Genomic DNA, 14,711 nt, shown 5'->3' with positions numbered 1-14,711 from the left:
TCCAGAGATTATAAGTTATGTATAAATTTGATTATATAAGCTACCTTATAAACTAAATCGCAATTTAATACTAAGTTTTTAATTACTTGTACAACAGCTAAAAATATTGTAATCTTCGTTCGTGAAGAGATGGTGGTTGTAACACAAAAACTTTTATAGATTTTAGCACAACTGCCGTTTCAACCTATTCTGTATAAAAATGTTTTTTGCTCAATAAATCATTTATTTATTTATTTAGAGATAGATAGAACCCGCTACAATACGAACTTTACTTCTTTACAATATTAGTTTATAGATGATGGATATTATCTTTTACTTATAGGTATTAAATCAAATAGTTACTGTGATAGCCCAGTGGATATGACCTTGGAGGCGCATGCTCCGGTTTGAATCCGGTCCGGGCCATGCACCTCCAATTTTTTCATTGTGTGCATTTTAAGAAATTAAATATCACGTGTCTCAAACGGTGAAGGAAAACATCGTGAGGAAACCTGCATACTATAGAATTTTCTTAATTTTCTGCGTATGTGAAGTCTGCCAATACGCATTGGTCCAGCGTGGTGGACTATTGGCCTAATCCCTCTCATTGTGAAAGGAGACTCGAGTTCAGCAGTGAGCCGAATATGGGTTAATAATGATGATGATGATTAAATCAAATTAAAATTCATTTATTTAAGTAGGCTTAGTTTACAAGCACTTTTGAAACGTCAATGTTGTCTATTTGTAAAAACTCTACCACCGGTTCGGAAGGCAGCTATGCTATGTTAATGTTATATTCTGCTGCTATTACTAAGTAGATAGCGTAGAAAATATTAAACAAACTCACTATTAAATACTTAGTTTCATGTCCAAACGAAAGTTACTAGAAAGGCGCTAATTAAAGTTAACTAGCGTAAGGAAAGTGTAACACACATACCTATTAGGTAAATGATTCTAATTGGGAAAACTGAAAAGTAATAACTATAAAGTGCGCTGTGTTTACGTTAAAGTGTCGTGCGCGGTCGTGTGGCGAGCTTATAGCGGAGCAGAGTTAGAGATAACTTGGGTGACCGAGAAGCGTGCCGGTATGCAAAAACGATAGGATTGCTTCTTTGGCAGGAGGGTAGGTTAGGCCGCTATTCCACTGGCGCGCTTTGGCACCCTATTTTGTGCAGACCAGCGACTGACTACACGCATTACTAAGCCAACGATCTTGGACTATAATTTGTTTATGTAAGTATATTTTGCCTATTTTTGACATGAAACGATTTTCTCTTGTTATTCAAATTATTCAATATCTTTGCAAGTAACTTTGTTGCCCCAGGGACACGGTCTTTTCCGACTAGTTAAAGGCGAACGGGAATGTTGGTCATATTTAAGAAAATCGGTTGTCTGTAAAGTCGGTTCACTGTCCATAGTTGAATGTGATAACGTCATAAAAAGATACTGATGGAATGGTTGCATTTTTCAAAAGAAAATGTTCGTTTTTCTAAAATACTGTTTAATAATCTTCATAGACCAGAATATACTTTATTTCTTGTAAAAAAAGTTGGTAACCCTAGAGCGAGACAACGACGCATGACGTCATCTTTTTTCGAGTGTGATGCCGGCTCCATCGAATTATAAGACGTTGTCACGTTAAAAATAAAAAAGATATGGCAAAGATTCTTTAAAAATAATAAATAAAATATTTACTTCACAGAAATAGTCTAAAAATGGGAAAGAAGCATACCTACTTAATTCTTTCTTTTTCATTAATTAAATGTATGAATGTATGCCAATACAGCACTAATATTGAATTTGCTTCTTCTGCGCCAATAGCGGCGTTATTATCGTATCTATGCTACGTTAAAGTCTGCATCTACTTAACATCGACGCTGTACAGTCGTAGGAGATACGCCAATGTTGGACAATCACCAGTGGGATAGCGGCTTTAGGAACTGCGGGCGCGGGCCGAATCAGGTGCAACGTTCGCAGTGAGTCGGAGTAGAGGCTGCGGCTTTCGGGCTTGTCGATGTTGACTTGGCCAGTCTCGCGAACGGCGAAGTCGCGAATCAAGCAGCGGGGCAGTGCCGACGCGAGCGCCGACCGGCCTACGCGCACGCGAATATCGCTCGCGTTAACCGTACGGATTTGCGGATACCCATTTTCACACAAAATCCTTTTAGAGCGCCTTAACGGTCGGTCTATAAATAAATCTGTATGTCCGCCTTTGTGCCGCCGGTGATCTACTCGCAGCTATCACGAAATCAGTGCAGATCCCGTTCCTAAATTGTAAACAGGACGTGCGCGAATTAGATTATGTATTCGGGACTACATATTTACATGAATGAAAAGAGTGTATTTCTGCGCTATATGGTTTGGTTTTGTTTACATTATATTTTTTCTTTTTAATCTTGCAAAGCTTTACTGTACATAATTAAAAGCAAATAAATATATAAAAGCTTTTTCTTACCTTAAAATTAATAATAAACAAATCTCAAGCGTTAAAACCTATAATATTAAAACGAACAACTATTTCGGCAACCTTCACAAAGTCATTGAACTTTCGTAACTTAAAAAACTGCAACCTATTTAGAGCTGTCGCCGCTTAAGCTTAGATTTACGGAACTTAAGGTAACTTACGTTTAGTAACGAATATAATTATAGACTTTACCGGCACATGCAATAAATAATTCCTTCCGCCTTGTTCAGTTCGCCTAACGCTTTACTTATGGAAATTTATGCAAAATAGCAATGGCTAGCTTTCAAGGTGACGGCGATATATTAGTATCAACACAGAATAAAGAATGATCCAAAATAAGTAGAGATCCAGCGTGGTGAAGCCGTTGAAACGCATAAAATAAAACAAACGTCACGCGTCTCCTTGATATCCGCATATACAAACTTTTTTCATAATTTGTATTTAAAAATTTAACACTAACAACAATTACGTAAATTAATATAATAATCAATAATTACTAATAAAAAAATACTCCATCTTATTTCTTTAGTTTTTGTGAATAGTTTTTAAAATATTTAAAAACGCCATTTTTCGTTAATAATGTTGAAAATTACTGCGACGCTTCGTGTCGTACTGACTCGAGAAAGTATTCGTTTTTGAATTTTGTATTTGGAACGGCTACGACGCCATCGTTTTCCGTCGACGGTGTCTATTATTCTTTAATCTGTGAGTATAAAGCAAAACTTCGAAGTAAATCGATATTGTAAAGTATTTACGAGTATATGTACGAGTAATCGCGAATGGCGATTGTGCGCGATAAGCATGTTATGTTTTCGGAGTTTTATCGATAAGTCGCCTTTTTGAGTCACGTATGCCATTTCATAACTGAGTAACAGGTGTGTGACTTGTGAATTAACAATAACATGTTGTATTGCAGTGTTCAAAGTTTACTCATTAATAATTAGAATTTAACGAGAAATATCAAGGAGTGTTTACAAACAGTTCATTAACACGTGTTTTATTAAAGTAAAATGTGTGAAAATTTTTCGCGCGTAAATGGAATAGGTACTTTATTTTATTGAATAGAAATAAAAAGTGTTAAATCAGTTCGCTGTTACCTTTAAATTAATAAATAACCCGTAAACAGTAAATAGCACTAACATAATTTTCTAATAATGAGGAACCCTGACGTTATACCTACCTATTAAATGAATACTTGACTGAAATGAATCGCCTAATAACAATTTCTTGTATTCTTGAATGCGATGTTATTCTCATTCACGGGAACGAAAGAGGGTCAACAGTGTATTAACGTTAGGAGCATGATCAAAACTAATTTCTGGCAGTTAAACTAAAACGCTATTTAATGGGTTCTCCTAACTGCAAACTCCGGGAAGCTTAAGATATATTAAGCGACCATACAATAGTTATTAGTGAAACGATCGTGAGAAGTGTAGGAATGAACAAAGTGTACAAACTCTAATCGGGAAGTGACACTTTGTAGAAAGTGTCAAAAGTGAAGTGACAGTAACTTTTTGTTGAAAATGTATCACAACGGCCGCCACGGCAGCAGCACGTCTACGTCATCGGGCAGTTCTGATCTGAGGGTACGACAATAATTTTATCTTAATGCTAGACTAAAGTGTTTTTCAGATAGCATGGGTACGTAGACAGTCGCCTTTATTACGTTTATAATACGTACTATTATCGTAAATCGCGGCAAGCTTTCAAGAGTGAAACGAACTGTGACCCGCACCATCCTACATGAAACGAACTGTAGGATTAGCAAACTGAAGTGGCAGTGGGCACTGGGCAGGCCATATGTGTCGCAGAATAAATGGCCGCTGGGGCAGACGTGTCCTGTAATGGAGACCACGTACCAGCAAGCGCAGTGCTGGATGAGGAAGACGGAGGACCGTGTGTGGTGGAAAGGCCTATGTCCAGCAGTGGACGGATACAGGCTGATGATCTTTCATTAGACTTCCCGCTGTTTCGCCCGTGTTGTTTCCGTCCTGTAACAAATCGGGGTATAAAATATAGCTTTTGTAAGTAGCTTGAAATGGAGCTTTCCAATGGTGCAAAAACTTTAAAAATCGTTCCACTAGTTTCGGAGCTTGCATGAAACAAACAAACAATATTTCCTAAGATAATATTAATATAAAATTAATAGAAAACTAATATTTGCAATTATTCTTCTATATCATTGGATCTGGAGCTATAAAAAGTAGGGTATATTAAAATGGACTAACATTAACACTTGTATTTTCTTAAACAGTAAGTCGCTACATTTTTTAATCTTATCTTAATACAATAGACACCTATTTATCTACATAGTCTCTATTTATCTAAACTGTTTAGTTGTGTTTTGGTAATAACTCTAGGTAACTGGTATCGCTAACTATAATATTGTAAACGCGAAAGTATGTATGAATGTTTGTTACTCTTTAACGACGCAAATAATGGACCGATTTGGCTGAAGTTTGAAACGAAGATTGATAACACCCTGGATTAGCACATAGTTTTCATTCCGGAAAAATTCATGGTTCCAGCGGGATTTATAAAAAACTGAATTAAACGCGGACGAAGTCGCGGGAGTCCGCTATTAATATAAACTTAAGAAGTCATAAATATATAAACATAAGGAGTCAGTGGTATTAGGACCAATAAAATACAACAAAAGTTCAAGTCAATAACCTAATACGAACGTTACACGACAAAAACAAAACAAAAGTAAAAAATTTGTAAATGTAGCCATTTGTGAAAATACTAGTACACACTTATCATATACACAGCCTATGTTCCTAGCCTATAATAGTTTTCAAAATTTTTGAAACACAATGTGTCTCATATAAAACTTTAAAAAATATAACTTGAAAAATGGCTGATTTATATTTTTAAACACTATTTTATGTTTTATATAAATATTTTATGCACCATGAAATAGTCGTAAGTTAACAATATAACATGGGGAACGCAGGTCAAATGAAACTATAGCCGATAAAGCCAAGCAACTGCCATGCTTGATTTACTGCTTCATATTGCTCAGGGCTATCAAGATAGTTTCAAAACTGAATATCATTACTAATGTATATAAGTTACCTTATAGATTTTCAAATAAAGAACGTCTTAATAATTTTACCAATATCTATTAAACAAAAGACAATGTAAATGGTTTAGTATTTGTCCAACACGACCCTATTTCGAGCTCACAGGCGAGCTAAGTTCAACATCCTGGCACAAGCGAAGGTATTTCACTCAGCGAACAAATAAAATGGCAAGAACACGACTTGGCTTTGAAATACTCGGGTCATATGACACTGACACCGGGAGGGTTTCACGCGCGTCAGGTTCCCACCGGTGAGCAAATGTCAGAGCTCAAGCGTCACAGCCGGCATATCGGTAAACATCTCATTTACATATTGTTTACGTTATGAATCGATTCATAAAATTGGATGGTAATTCATAGTCATAACTAGCCATGTACAGAGTCTGTAGTCACGTCGATTCTCTTTCTACACACTGAGAAAAAATTCCTGGTGCGCGATACTTAAAGTACGTAGCAAACCAGCCACTATTATGCTCATAACCGGCACTATGGTGTACACATCCTCCATATGTAACATGATGTTGCTTCTAAACGGTACAGTTAAGCTACGTCATTACTAAGTATACGGTATCTATTGTACGTATCCTGCACCTGTAGTAAATAGTGATGTGCTAGCTCCTTACGTAAGTAGCTCATTTAAGTAGCTTATTTTTTTCAGTGAACGTTAACGCTTAGAAAACTAACAAAATGTATGGTAATGACATTCTCTACGGACATGTCACGTGATCAAATTGTCGATCGGATCTGTCATTCCCATACATTTTGTTAGTTTTCGAAGCGTTAGCGTTGGTAGAACGAGAATCGACGTGCCAGATGGCTACAGGCCCAGAACATAGAAAACTCTAAAGCTAACACTTTAAATGCATGTTAGAATACGCGTGTGTGGAAAATACATTTGTTTAATAGAGTTAGAGGTTTTAGAGTCAAAGGTCTTTTGCATCTATAGAATTTTTCAATCTACGCCAACAACTTGTAATAACAAGTGAGCTATTTGAATTTATTTTGTTTGCATTAGACCATTTCTTGTTTTCTATGTTTTATATTATTGTATTTTTTGAATTCCATTAACTTTGTTAAAATTAAAAAAGGACAAACATAAATGAGAGGAAGAATAAATTGTGTGAATCTACATGGTAGAGTCAACTTCGTTCAAAGATGCTTATACTGATTTTTTCACTGACGCAGGCGCGGACGACCGCTAGTAAAATAAAAAATAAATATATAGCTATCGAATAAATATATCAATAGTGGGCAGTGTGAATCAGATCGGAATCAGACAAAGAGCACGCTTGGCTGGAATGCGTCTGCGTTGCTTAATCCCTCGCAAGTAGCGTTGCCAGGCGTCCGGATAAAGCCGGACATAGTTAGGCTTTTCGATTGCGTGTCCGGCAAAAACGAACGGCGTCCGGCTTTTGCTAGGCTTTTTATTAAATTTCTAAAACTTAATTTTTACTAATGACTTTATTCAACCCATATTCGGCTCACTGCTGAGCTCGAGTCTCCTCTCAGAATGAGAGGGCCAAGGCCATTAGTCCTCCACGCTGGCCCAATGCGGATTGGCAGACTTCACATACACAGAGAATTAAGATAATTCTCTGTTATGCAGGTTTCCTCACACTACTGAAAAGTTGGAGGTGTATGCCACGGACCGGATTCGAACCCACACCCTCCGGAATCGAATAACTTTATTTAAATGATTAATAATTATTAATAATAAATTACTAAAACTGGTTCGATATAATTTATGTTTCATTAGAATTTAACAATATTTTTTTGTCGTACTATACTTACAGGGACACGGAATCCTCAATAATGTGTCCGTAATTGAGTGTCCGGCCTTTTTACCCTAATATCCGGACAAACTAATAAGAATGTCCGGCTATTGGGCTTGGCGACCTGGCAACCCTACTCGTTGGGCCACGGGCCGGGCGGGAGCGATCTTTTACGAATGATAGAATACACCGCACTACTAATAAGCGGTTTAACTCGCAATTTGAATAATTATTGGCTTTCCAAATGGCTGAACACACACCTACATCGGTTGGACAATAATAATCTGAATTGTATTCACCGGCGTAGGTGTAGGTCCGCTCGAAAGCTTAGATAGAGCTTTGGGAAATGAAATGCAACGTCGAGCTTATGCAGGTATTATGTACTAGCTGACGCCGCGCGGTTTCACCCGCGTGGTTTCCGTTCCTATAGGAATATGGGGATAATATATAGCTTATAGCCTTCCCCGATAAATGGGCTATCTAACACTGAAAGAATTTTTCAAATCGGACCAGTAGTTCCTGAGATTAGCGCGTTCAATCAAACAAACAAACTCTTCAGCTTTATAATATTAGTATAGATATAGATTTCCCGGAATGCGTAGTAGTGCTACTTTAAGTGCCACCTATTTTCAAGTAGGTAGTGTAGGTGTGTACCTAGCTTTATTATTTGATTTCAGGAACTTTTTCATAATCGTACTTATCTTTCTGTGAACAATAATTAGGTATGCCAAAGTTTCTCATACCAATCTTTGGACTGGTTTAGTTGAGCATATAAGATAAACATATCTAAAGACATTAATTTTTATTTAGGTAGGTACATAATATATTTGCCAATTGTTTCCCGTTAACACAAGTAAGTAGGTATATAATAAGTTATCTTATAATTATATTCACGCATATTTACTTGCTTTTTATGAAGTGTTTACAAGTAGTTACCTAGCCCGGTAGTAAGTACTTACCTAGGTATTTTTTTTTAGGATTTCTATGTACCACTTTACATCTCTACTTCTATAGCTGTATTTTCATTTCGATTTAATTGTTTATTTTAAGTATTACCTAAAATATACATTACAAATTATGTTAGCAAGTGATTAAACATCGCATACCGATTGAATTACATTGATTAGTAATATAAATTAAATTGCATTATGTGATAAATAAGAAAACAAATATACCTAAAATTAATGATAAGAGGTGACGTGTTTGCTGCACACGCCTCAATAAGAATTAATTATGTATCTGTTATATAACAAAGTGATTAACAGAATACGTTCAGTAAAGCAATTAATAACTGTTTTTTTGTGAGAAATGCTTCCTTTTTCGAAGGCTCTGTAGGTTAAAATGCGCAATTGTTCGCCTAATTGTTCTAGTTTTACATGTTACAGCTTTTACGTTGAAGTTAGTTTTTTAAAATATACCTTTATACACATTGAATTTAGAAAAAAAAGAGGTAGAGAGGTTACATAGACCATATTCGATGTTTACAACTGGCACACAAAAAATATTTCAGCGGCGTTGTCAATGGCGCGATGACAGTGCGGCGGTTAAGCTCAAGTTTGCTAATTAGCATAGTTTCAACGTGCCACTTGCGGTCCGTGTATATAATATCTACCTCTGTTTCCTTCTTACATCATTGTTTTCTTAAATATTAGACGAGTAGTCTAAATACTTAGGCAATCTGTAGACTGCCTATGCTCCAGAAAATAATTACAAAGTAATTACAGTTTAAAATCATTTCAAAGAATCCGTTCAAAAGCTGAACACAAACGTAAGAACTTGTTTCGTTTATGATATGTATATAATGTATTAACATGTTCCCGGCTGAATTCATCTTTCTCTTAGTCTAAGGGGCAGCGCAGACCGACGTACAAACTGCATGAAATATTAGCCAAAAAAAAAAGGTATCATGAATTAAAATTACGTGAATACCGTGTAAAACCCGTCTCGTCTTCAAATAAGCATTACGCAAATATTTTTTTTTACATTTGAAAAGGATGGTCTAATTCAATTTATAATGTATTTTTTATAATTATCTAGTGGTTAATTGCAGGTGTACCTACTATGTTACCCTTAAATGCCTCTTAGACTTAAGGGTATTTACAAAAGCGATTGTGCTGTATGGATCAGAATGTTGGGTGGTAAAAGGGACGGATAGTAGAAGAAGACGTGTGTAAAGGGAGTGGACGATGAGTTGACGAGTAATAGAGATAAATGGAAAAGATTGAAATATTTTTCCAACCCGATTTAAGTGGGATAAGGGAAAGGAGATGATAACGATCTAGGTTAAAACACTCCCGAATTCCCGATGATAATATAGCATGATTTTTCGCGACATTTATAGCAATCATCAATTTATACAAAACATTATTTCATATACCTAGATAAAAAATACGTGTAAACCTTTTTGAATCACTTCGTTACTAACAATCGTAAGATTTTAGACATTTAAGAACTTTTAAGTATATTACGTTCAGACTGAGAGTCTGGTTGGGGGACTTTTATAATATGCACTGCCTACTCTATTTGGTACTAAAAAGGACGATTCTTAAAAGATAACTAAATTCACTATGCTTTACATGACACAAGAGATGACATAGCAGCAAAAAACAAAAAAGAACTTTGTTCCAATACAAAATACAAACATAAAATATTTAATAGTCTTAATAAAGACACTTTATAAAATTGCTTTGCCGTGTTTGCTGTCTGCCCTGACCCTTATAGCCTGACCGGCCAAACCGGTGGGCCATCATTTTGGCATGTTATTACAGCTTGTTTTGGTACAAAAAGGGTCATTTGCCAATCTAATTTTCCGGGAAATATTCTGATATTTTAACACCGTCATGTTATTGTATTTCTGGATTACATCGCATTACATTTTTATTAATACAAAATTGGCAAAATAAATTAAAAAATTGAAAAAATATATACTGTATTTTATGTCTGTCTGATTGATAAAACATACCAATATATTTTTTATACAATTTTTATTGTCCAAAGCTTTAATATTTTGACGTTAAACTAAAATTCAAATCTACTTTTTAGATTAACCAAGTTTAATGATGAATATTTTGTGAACAGATCATGGACTGAAACTACTTAGTTAAAAAATAGTTTCTAATGTTTTCTTCACTTCTAGTGCCTAAAAATTTTCATTAAAATCATTTTAGTTATGTTGATAGGTAGGTAAGACCATTGATTACTTGTCTCTGTATCTTCTAAAATTAATAGGTATACCTAATAGGATTAGGTATATAGCTTGGCAAGTTCGTTGATGACAGTCCTATGATATGTGGGCGACGGGGGGAAATAACTGCGCGGGTAAGTCGTGCGAGCGGGGCCTCGCAAACCCCTACCCGGCCCTGTGCGGACCATAGGCAGTGTTACGAAAGAATTTGTCAAGCTATAGTTACATCGATCTTTCAACATGCCTTTTATTTTACCTTATTAGATTACGTTTAAGTTCTTTTCATCATTATCAACCCATATTCGGCTCACTGCTGAGCTCGAGTCTCCTGTCAGAATGAGAGAGGTTAGGCCAATAGTCCACCACGCTGGCCCAATGCGGATTGGCAGACTTCACACACGCAGAGAATTAAGAAAATTCCCTGGTATACAGGTTTCCTCACGATGTTTTCCTTCACCGTTTGAGACACGTGATATTTAATTTCTTAAAATACACACAACTGTAAAGTTGGAGGTGCATACCCCGGACCGTATTCGAACCCACTCCCTCCGTCCGGAATCGGAGGCAGAGGTCATATCCACTGGGCTATCACGGCTCTAAGTTCTTTTACAAAAACTGTAACTTGCCATAACACGGGATAATGAATCCTGTGGTTATAAAGTCAATTAATTATTTACACGCCTATAAATAAATTGTTAATTGCTTCCTAGCTGCAATGAACGGAATGATTGAACATGTTTAACACTTGATTGCCTATTTGCCCAGATAGGGTGACGCGATCAGCCTCGACATCGTTTACGTAACAGGATCGGCTATGTAGGACTTGCAAATTCATTTTTGAAACCCATTTTATTAGACACTAGCTGACGCCGCGCGGTTTTACCCGCGTGGTTCACGTTCTCGTAGGAATACAGGGATAATATATAGCCTATAGCCTTCCTCGATAAATGGGCTATCTAACACTGAAAGAATTTTTCAAATCGGACCAGTAGTTCCTGAGATTAGCGCGTTCAATCTATCAAACAAACAAACTCTTCAGCTTTATAATATTAGTATAGATTTTATAGTAGTATAGGTAGCAGCCTGTAAGTTGAAATATGCGGTTAAACCATCGAGATTTTATTAAATTATTGCAGACACAATGAAATAGAAAATGTCATATAACTGTCCACATTTGTGTTTTGGCAGTTTTAGAATAATTACCTAACAAAAATTAAATACTTTCGCTTTAGTTTCAAATAAAACCCCAAATTCAGATCAAAATTAACCCTAGAATAAGTAAGTAATTACCTAAAAAATACAAATTTAGTATACAAATTTAGTCGTAAGGTTCCTTCTTCTTGAAAAGTCCACCCAAAAGTTGTTTGATTTCCTTAGCACTAATTTAGTGAGGACGTTTTTGTCGCTGTTTGTGTATCCTCTTTTTAATAACAGATCAATGGGTGGTAGTGACGTACTCGTACGTAAGAAGTGCCACGAGTAACCATATCAACATATAGACATCATCACAATCGCGTACGATATTTTCAATTATTTGACATCTTTATTGTACCGCCCTTCTACGAAGCACGCGTCTTAACATTTTTGTTTATAATTGTACCAGCGAAGACAATTGTCATTTTGGTTCGACTTATTTGTCGAGGGCTATACCCGATTGAAATGTGAGAGGAGGCATGAATCACGAGTCACAAAATTTTAGCGCGTTTGTATTCAGAAGGCACCGCCTGCGGTGGATCCTATATGTATAAAGTGTAGCTTATTTCCGTCAATTTGAATGTAATGCAGCTCTTTGCTTCGCATTTGAAATATAATTTTGCAATAAATAGTCACAGATGTGTCTTTCGGTTCGTACAAGACTTACGGTGAAGGAACGTGTCTTGTTATAGTCGACTTTCAACAAAGTTGAAAAACAATAAGGCACGGAGTTCCTTAGAAGAAAGCTTAAGTAGCGGATTATACAGCGGCGCGGTTTGCTCTAATTTTCGTTGCCACAGCGTGAGCGACAAAGCGAAGTGGAGCGGTACAACAATGGAGATGTAGCTCGCATACAAATGAAGGACTATGAAGGAGAAAAAAATGGCGCAATGTTCTTTTTACAGGTTTTGTCGATCGAGGCCGTTGAATCAGCTAGTAAAGTTGCTTGGAAGCTGAAAACAGTAAAGTAATTAATTACCTATTATTATTATAAACATTTGAAGCTCAATACCATTAAGTTTTGGATAGGGTTTCAATAGTTGATAAAATAAACATATCTATTTTTCAGTTACCATCTATGTATTTCAATTAAAAGACTCAAAATATTATTTCTGGAAGCTATTAAAAATTTTATAATATAAATAAAAAGTTAAGTTTAAGCATAACTTAAGAAACGAGCAAAAATTAGTTTACGAGTGACTTAACGTGAAATTTTACAGCACTGTTTCATATTTCAGAACTTAATAATTTTATATTTCAGAACTTAATAAACTTAATAACTTAATAACTTCTATACATTCTTCAATCGAGCATGTATCTACCTACTTAACTAAAAGTTTATATCGATTATTATAATAATCACATGTCTAAACATACCTTAAGACGGTTTGTAATAGACGGGAGGAAATTAAAAATGTCACCTAGTTTCCGGGAACGGTGGGCGTCTCTTGGGAGATTAATTACTGAAACTGGTTTAGGTGCCATCAGGATACGCTGATGTGTGAAACTCTTGGAGCGTTAAGATAAAGCTAACATGGAAATGAGTCCTCTTCCATCTTTGTTTATCTAGATAGCTAGCTACCAGCCCGCGGCAGAGGAGTCACTAGTCTCGGTAAAAATAACATCGCAAATCAATGAAATGGGTTTTTTTTTATATTCTTTACAAGTTAGCCCTTGACTGCAATTTCACTTGATGGTAAGTGACGATGCGATCTAAGTTGGAAGCTGGCTAACTTGTTAAGAGGAGGATGAAAATCCACACCCCTTTCGGTTTCTACACGACATCCTACCGGAACGTTAAATCGCTTGGCGGTACGTCTTTGTCGGTAGGGTGGTAATTAACCACGGCCGAAGCCTCCCACCAGCCAGACCTTGGACCAATTAAGAAAATCTCAATCGGCCCAGCCGGGGATCGAACCCAGGACCTCCGCCTTGTAAATCCACCGCGTTTACCACTGCGTCACGGAGGCCGTCAAATGTCTTCGAAAAATTTCCTAAAACTCAGGCTGCATGGTCAACGATCTTAACATTGTCCCCGTTGGGGACTAATTAAAGATGTGAAACATTGTAGCAAACTTTCTTTGATAAAGTAATGATTTCAATAGTAAATTAGAATTATCAAGTTTTTTTACATATAAGTAAATTGCCCACCAGGGCTGGGCCGGGGATGGGCATTCCCTTATGAAGAACATGAAATTTTTGGTGATTTTACCTTATAAGATAAAATCACCAAAAATTTCATTACATACCTACTAATGTGAATTATGGAGTTTTTATTGGACCATAGTAACTTGAAAGCTCAATTCAACAAAAAAAAAAATCTTACCTCTTAAGTATTCTAAAGTTCCTATTAGTTTAGATAAGCGTCAGCTTTAGTATTTTCCATGTTCTGTGGTGAAAACAATACGAACAAAAAGTAATAAAGGCGGAAAATTACAAGATAAAAATATTATTTTCACAACTCTTGCTCAAAAACACTGTCATATTACCACTCCACAGCGGGGCTAAACAAGCATTTGAACCTCTAGGGGCTAAAGTAGTTTTGTTTTTTTAATTCTTGTCTGTTACGAGTACTAGCCAAGTACTAGCCTACTACTATAAAACGGAGGAGGTTTTATTCGAAAATAGAATAATTATTGGTAAGGCCCTAATTGTTTTAAAAATAAATAAAATAACTTTAAATTGGAATGAAATTCGTTCTTGTCTGTGGAATGCGTTTATTTTTTTATTTAATTTTTATTGAGTTGCGAATAGAGCGAGATTTGAAGATATGGGACATCCTTTACGGTGTAATACCTTTGCCTCTTTCTCATGTGAAAAAATAAAATTAAAAAGAGAGAATTTAAAAAACAATTGGCGTGAATAATACACACTTGATTTTTTTCAGAAATTCATTGTAAATTTGTGACCGTAACTTACATATTTTTCAACAATAATTGTTATTCTTGTCTTCATCTAGTGAGAATGGTGATCCTAATTTGGAGATGGATGAAATTTTCAATCTGTTACCATCAAAGTAGGTATACGCATTTA

The 14,711-nt window shown here is 35.9% G+C and overlaps 1 protein-coding gene across 5 annotated transcripts in view; it reads left to right on the top strand.

Moving 5' to 3' along the window:
• The window catches only part of LOC112044096 (tensin-1), a 193,199-nt gene that overhangs the window by 59,652 nt on the left and 118,836 nt on the right, over nt 1–14,711 (top strand). Inside the window, exons 1-2 of one of the 5 annotated variants that reach the window (XM_052890509.1) lie at nt 2,024–2,337; nt 3,857–4,029. The exons of 2 other annotated variants lie outside the window; for them this stretch is intronic. In XM_052890509.1, coding sequence (XP_052746469.1) covers nt 3,967–4,029 — 63 coding nt within the window. In that variant the 5' untranslated portion in view covers nt 2,024–2,337; nt 3,857–3,966. Of the gene's footprint in view, nt 1–2,023; nt 2,338–3,819; nt 4,030–14,711 lie in introns of those variants that run through there. 2 more of the 5 variants (XM_052890505.1, XM_052890504.1) reach the window with 2 other exon arrangements.

This window comes from Bicyclus anynana, chromosome 3 (genome assembly GCF_947172395.1).
Source record: "Bicyclus anynana chromosome 3, ilBicAnyn1.1, whole genome shotgun sequence".
In the NCBI taxonomy this organism is placed as follows: Eukaryota; Metazoa; Arthropoda; class Insecta; order Lepidoptera; family Nymphalidae; genus Bicyclus; species Bicyclus anynana.
This window is presented reverse-complemented; position numbering and strand designations above follow the sequence as displayed.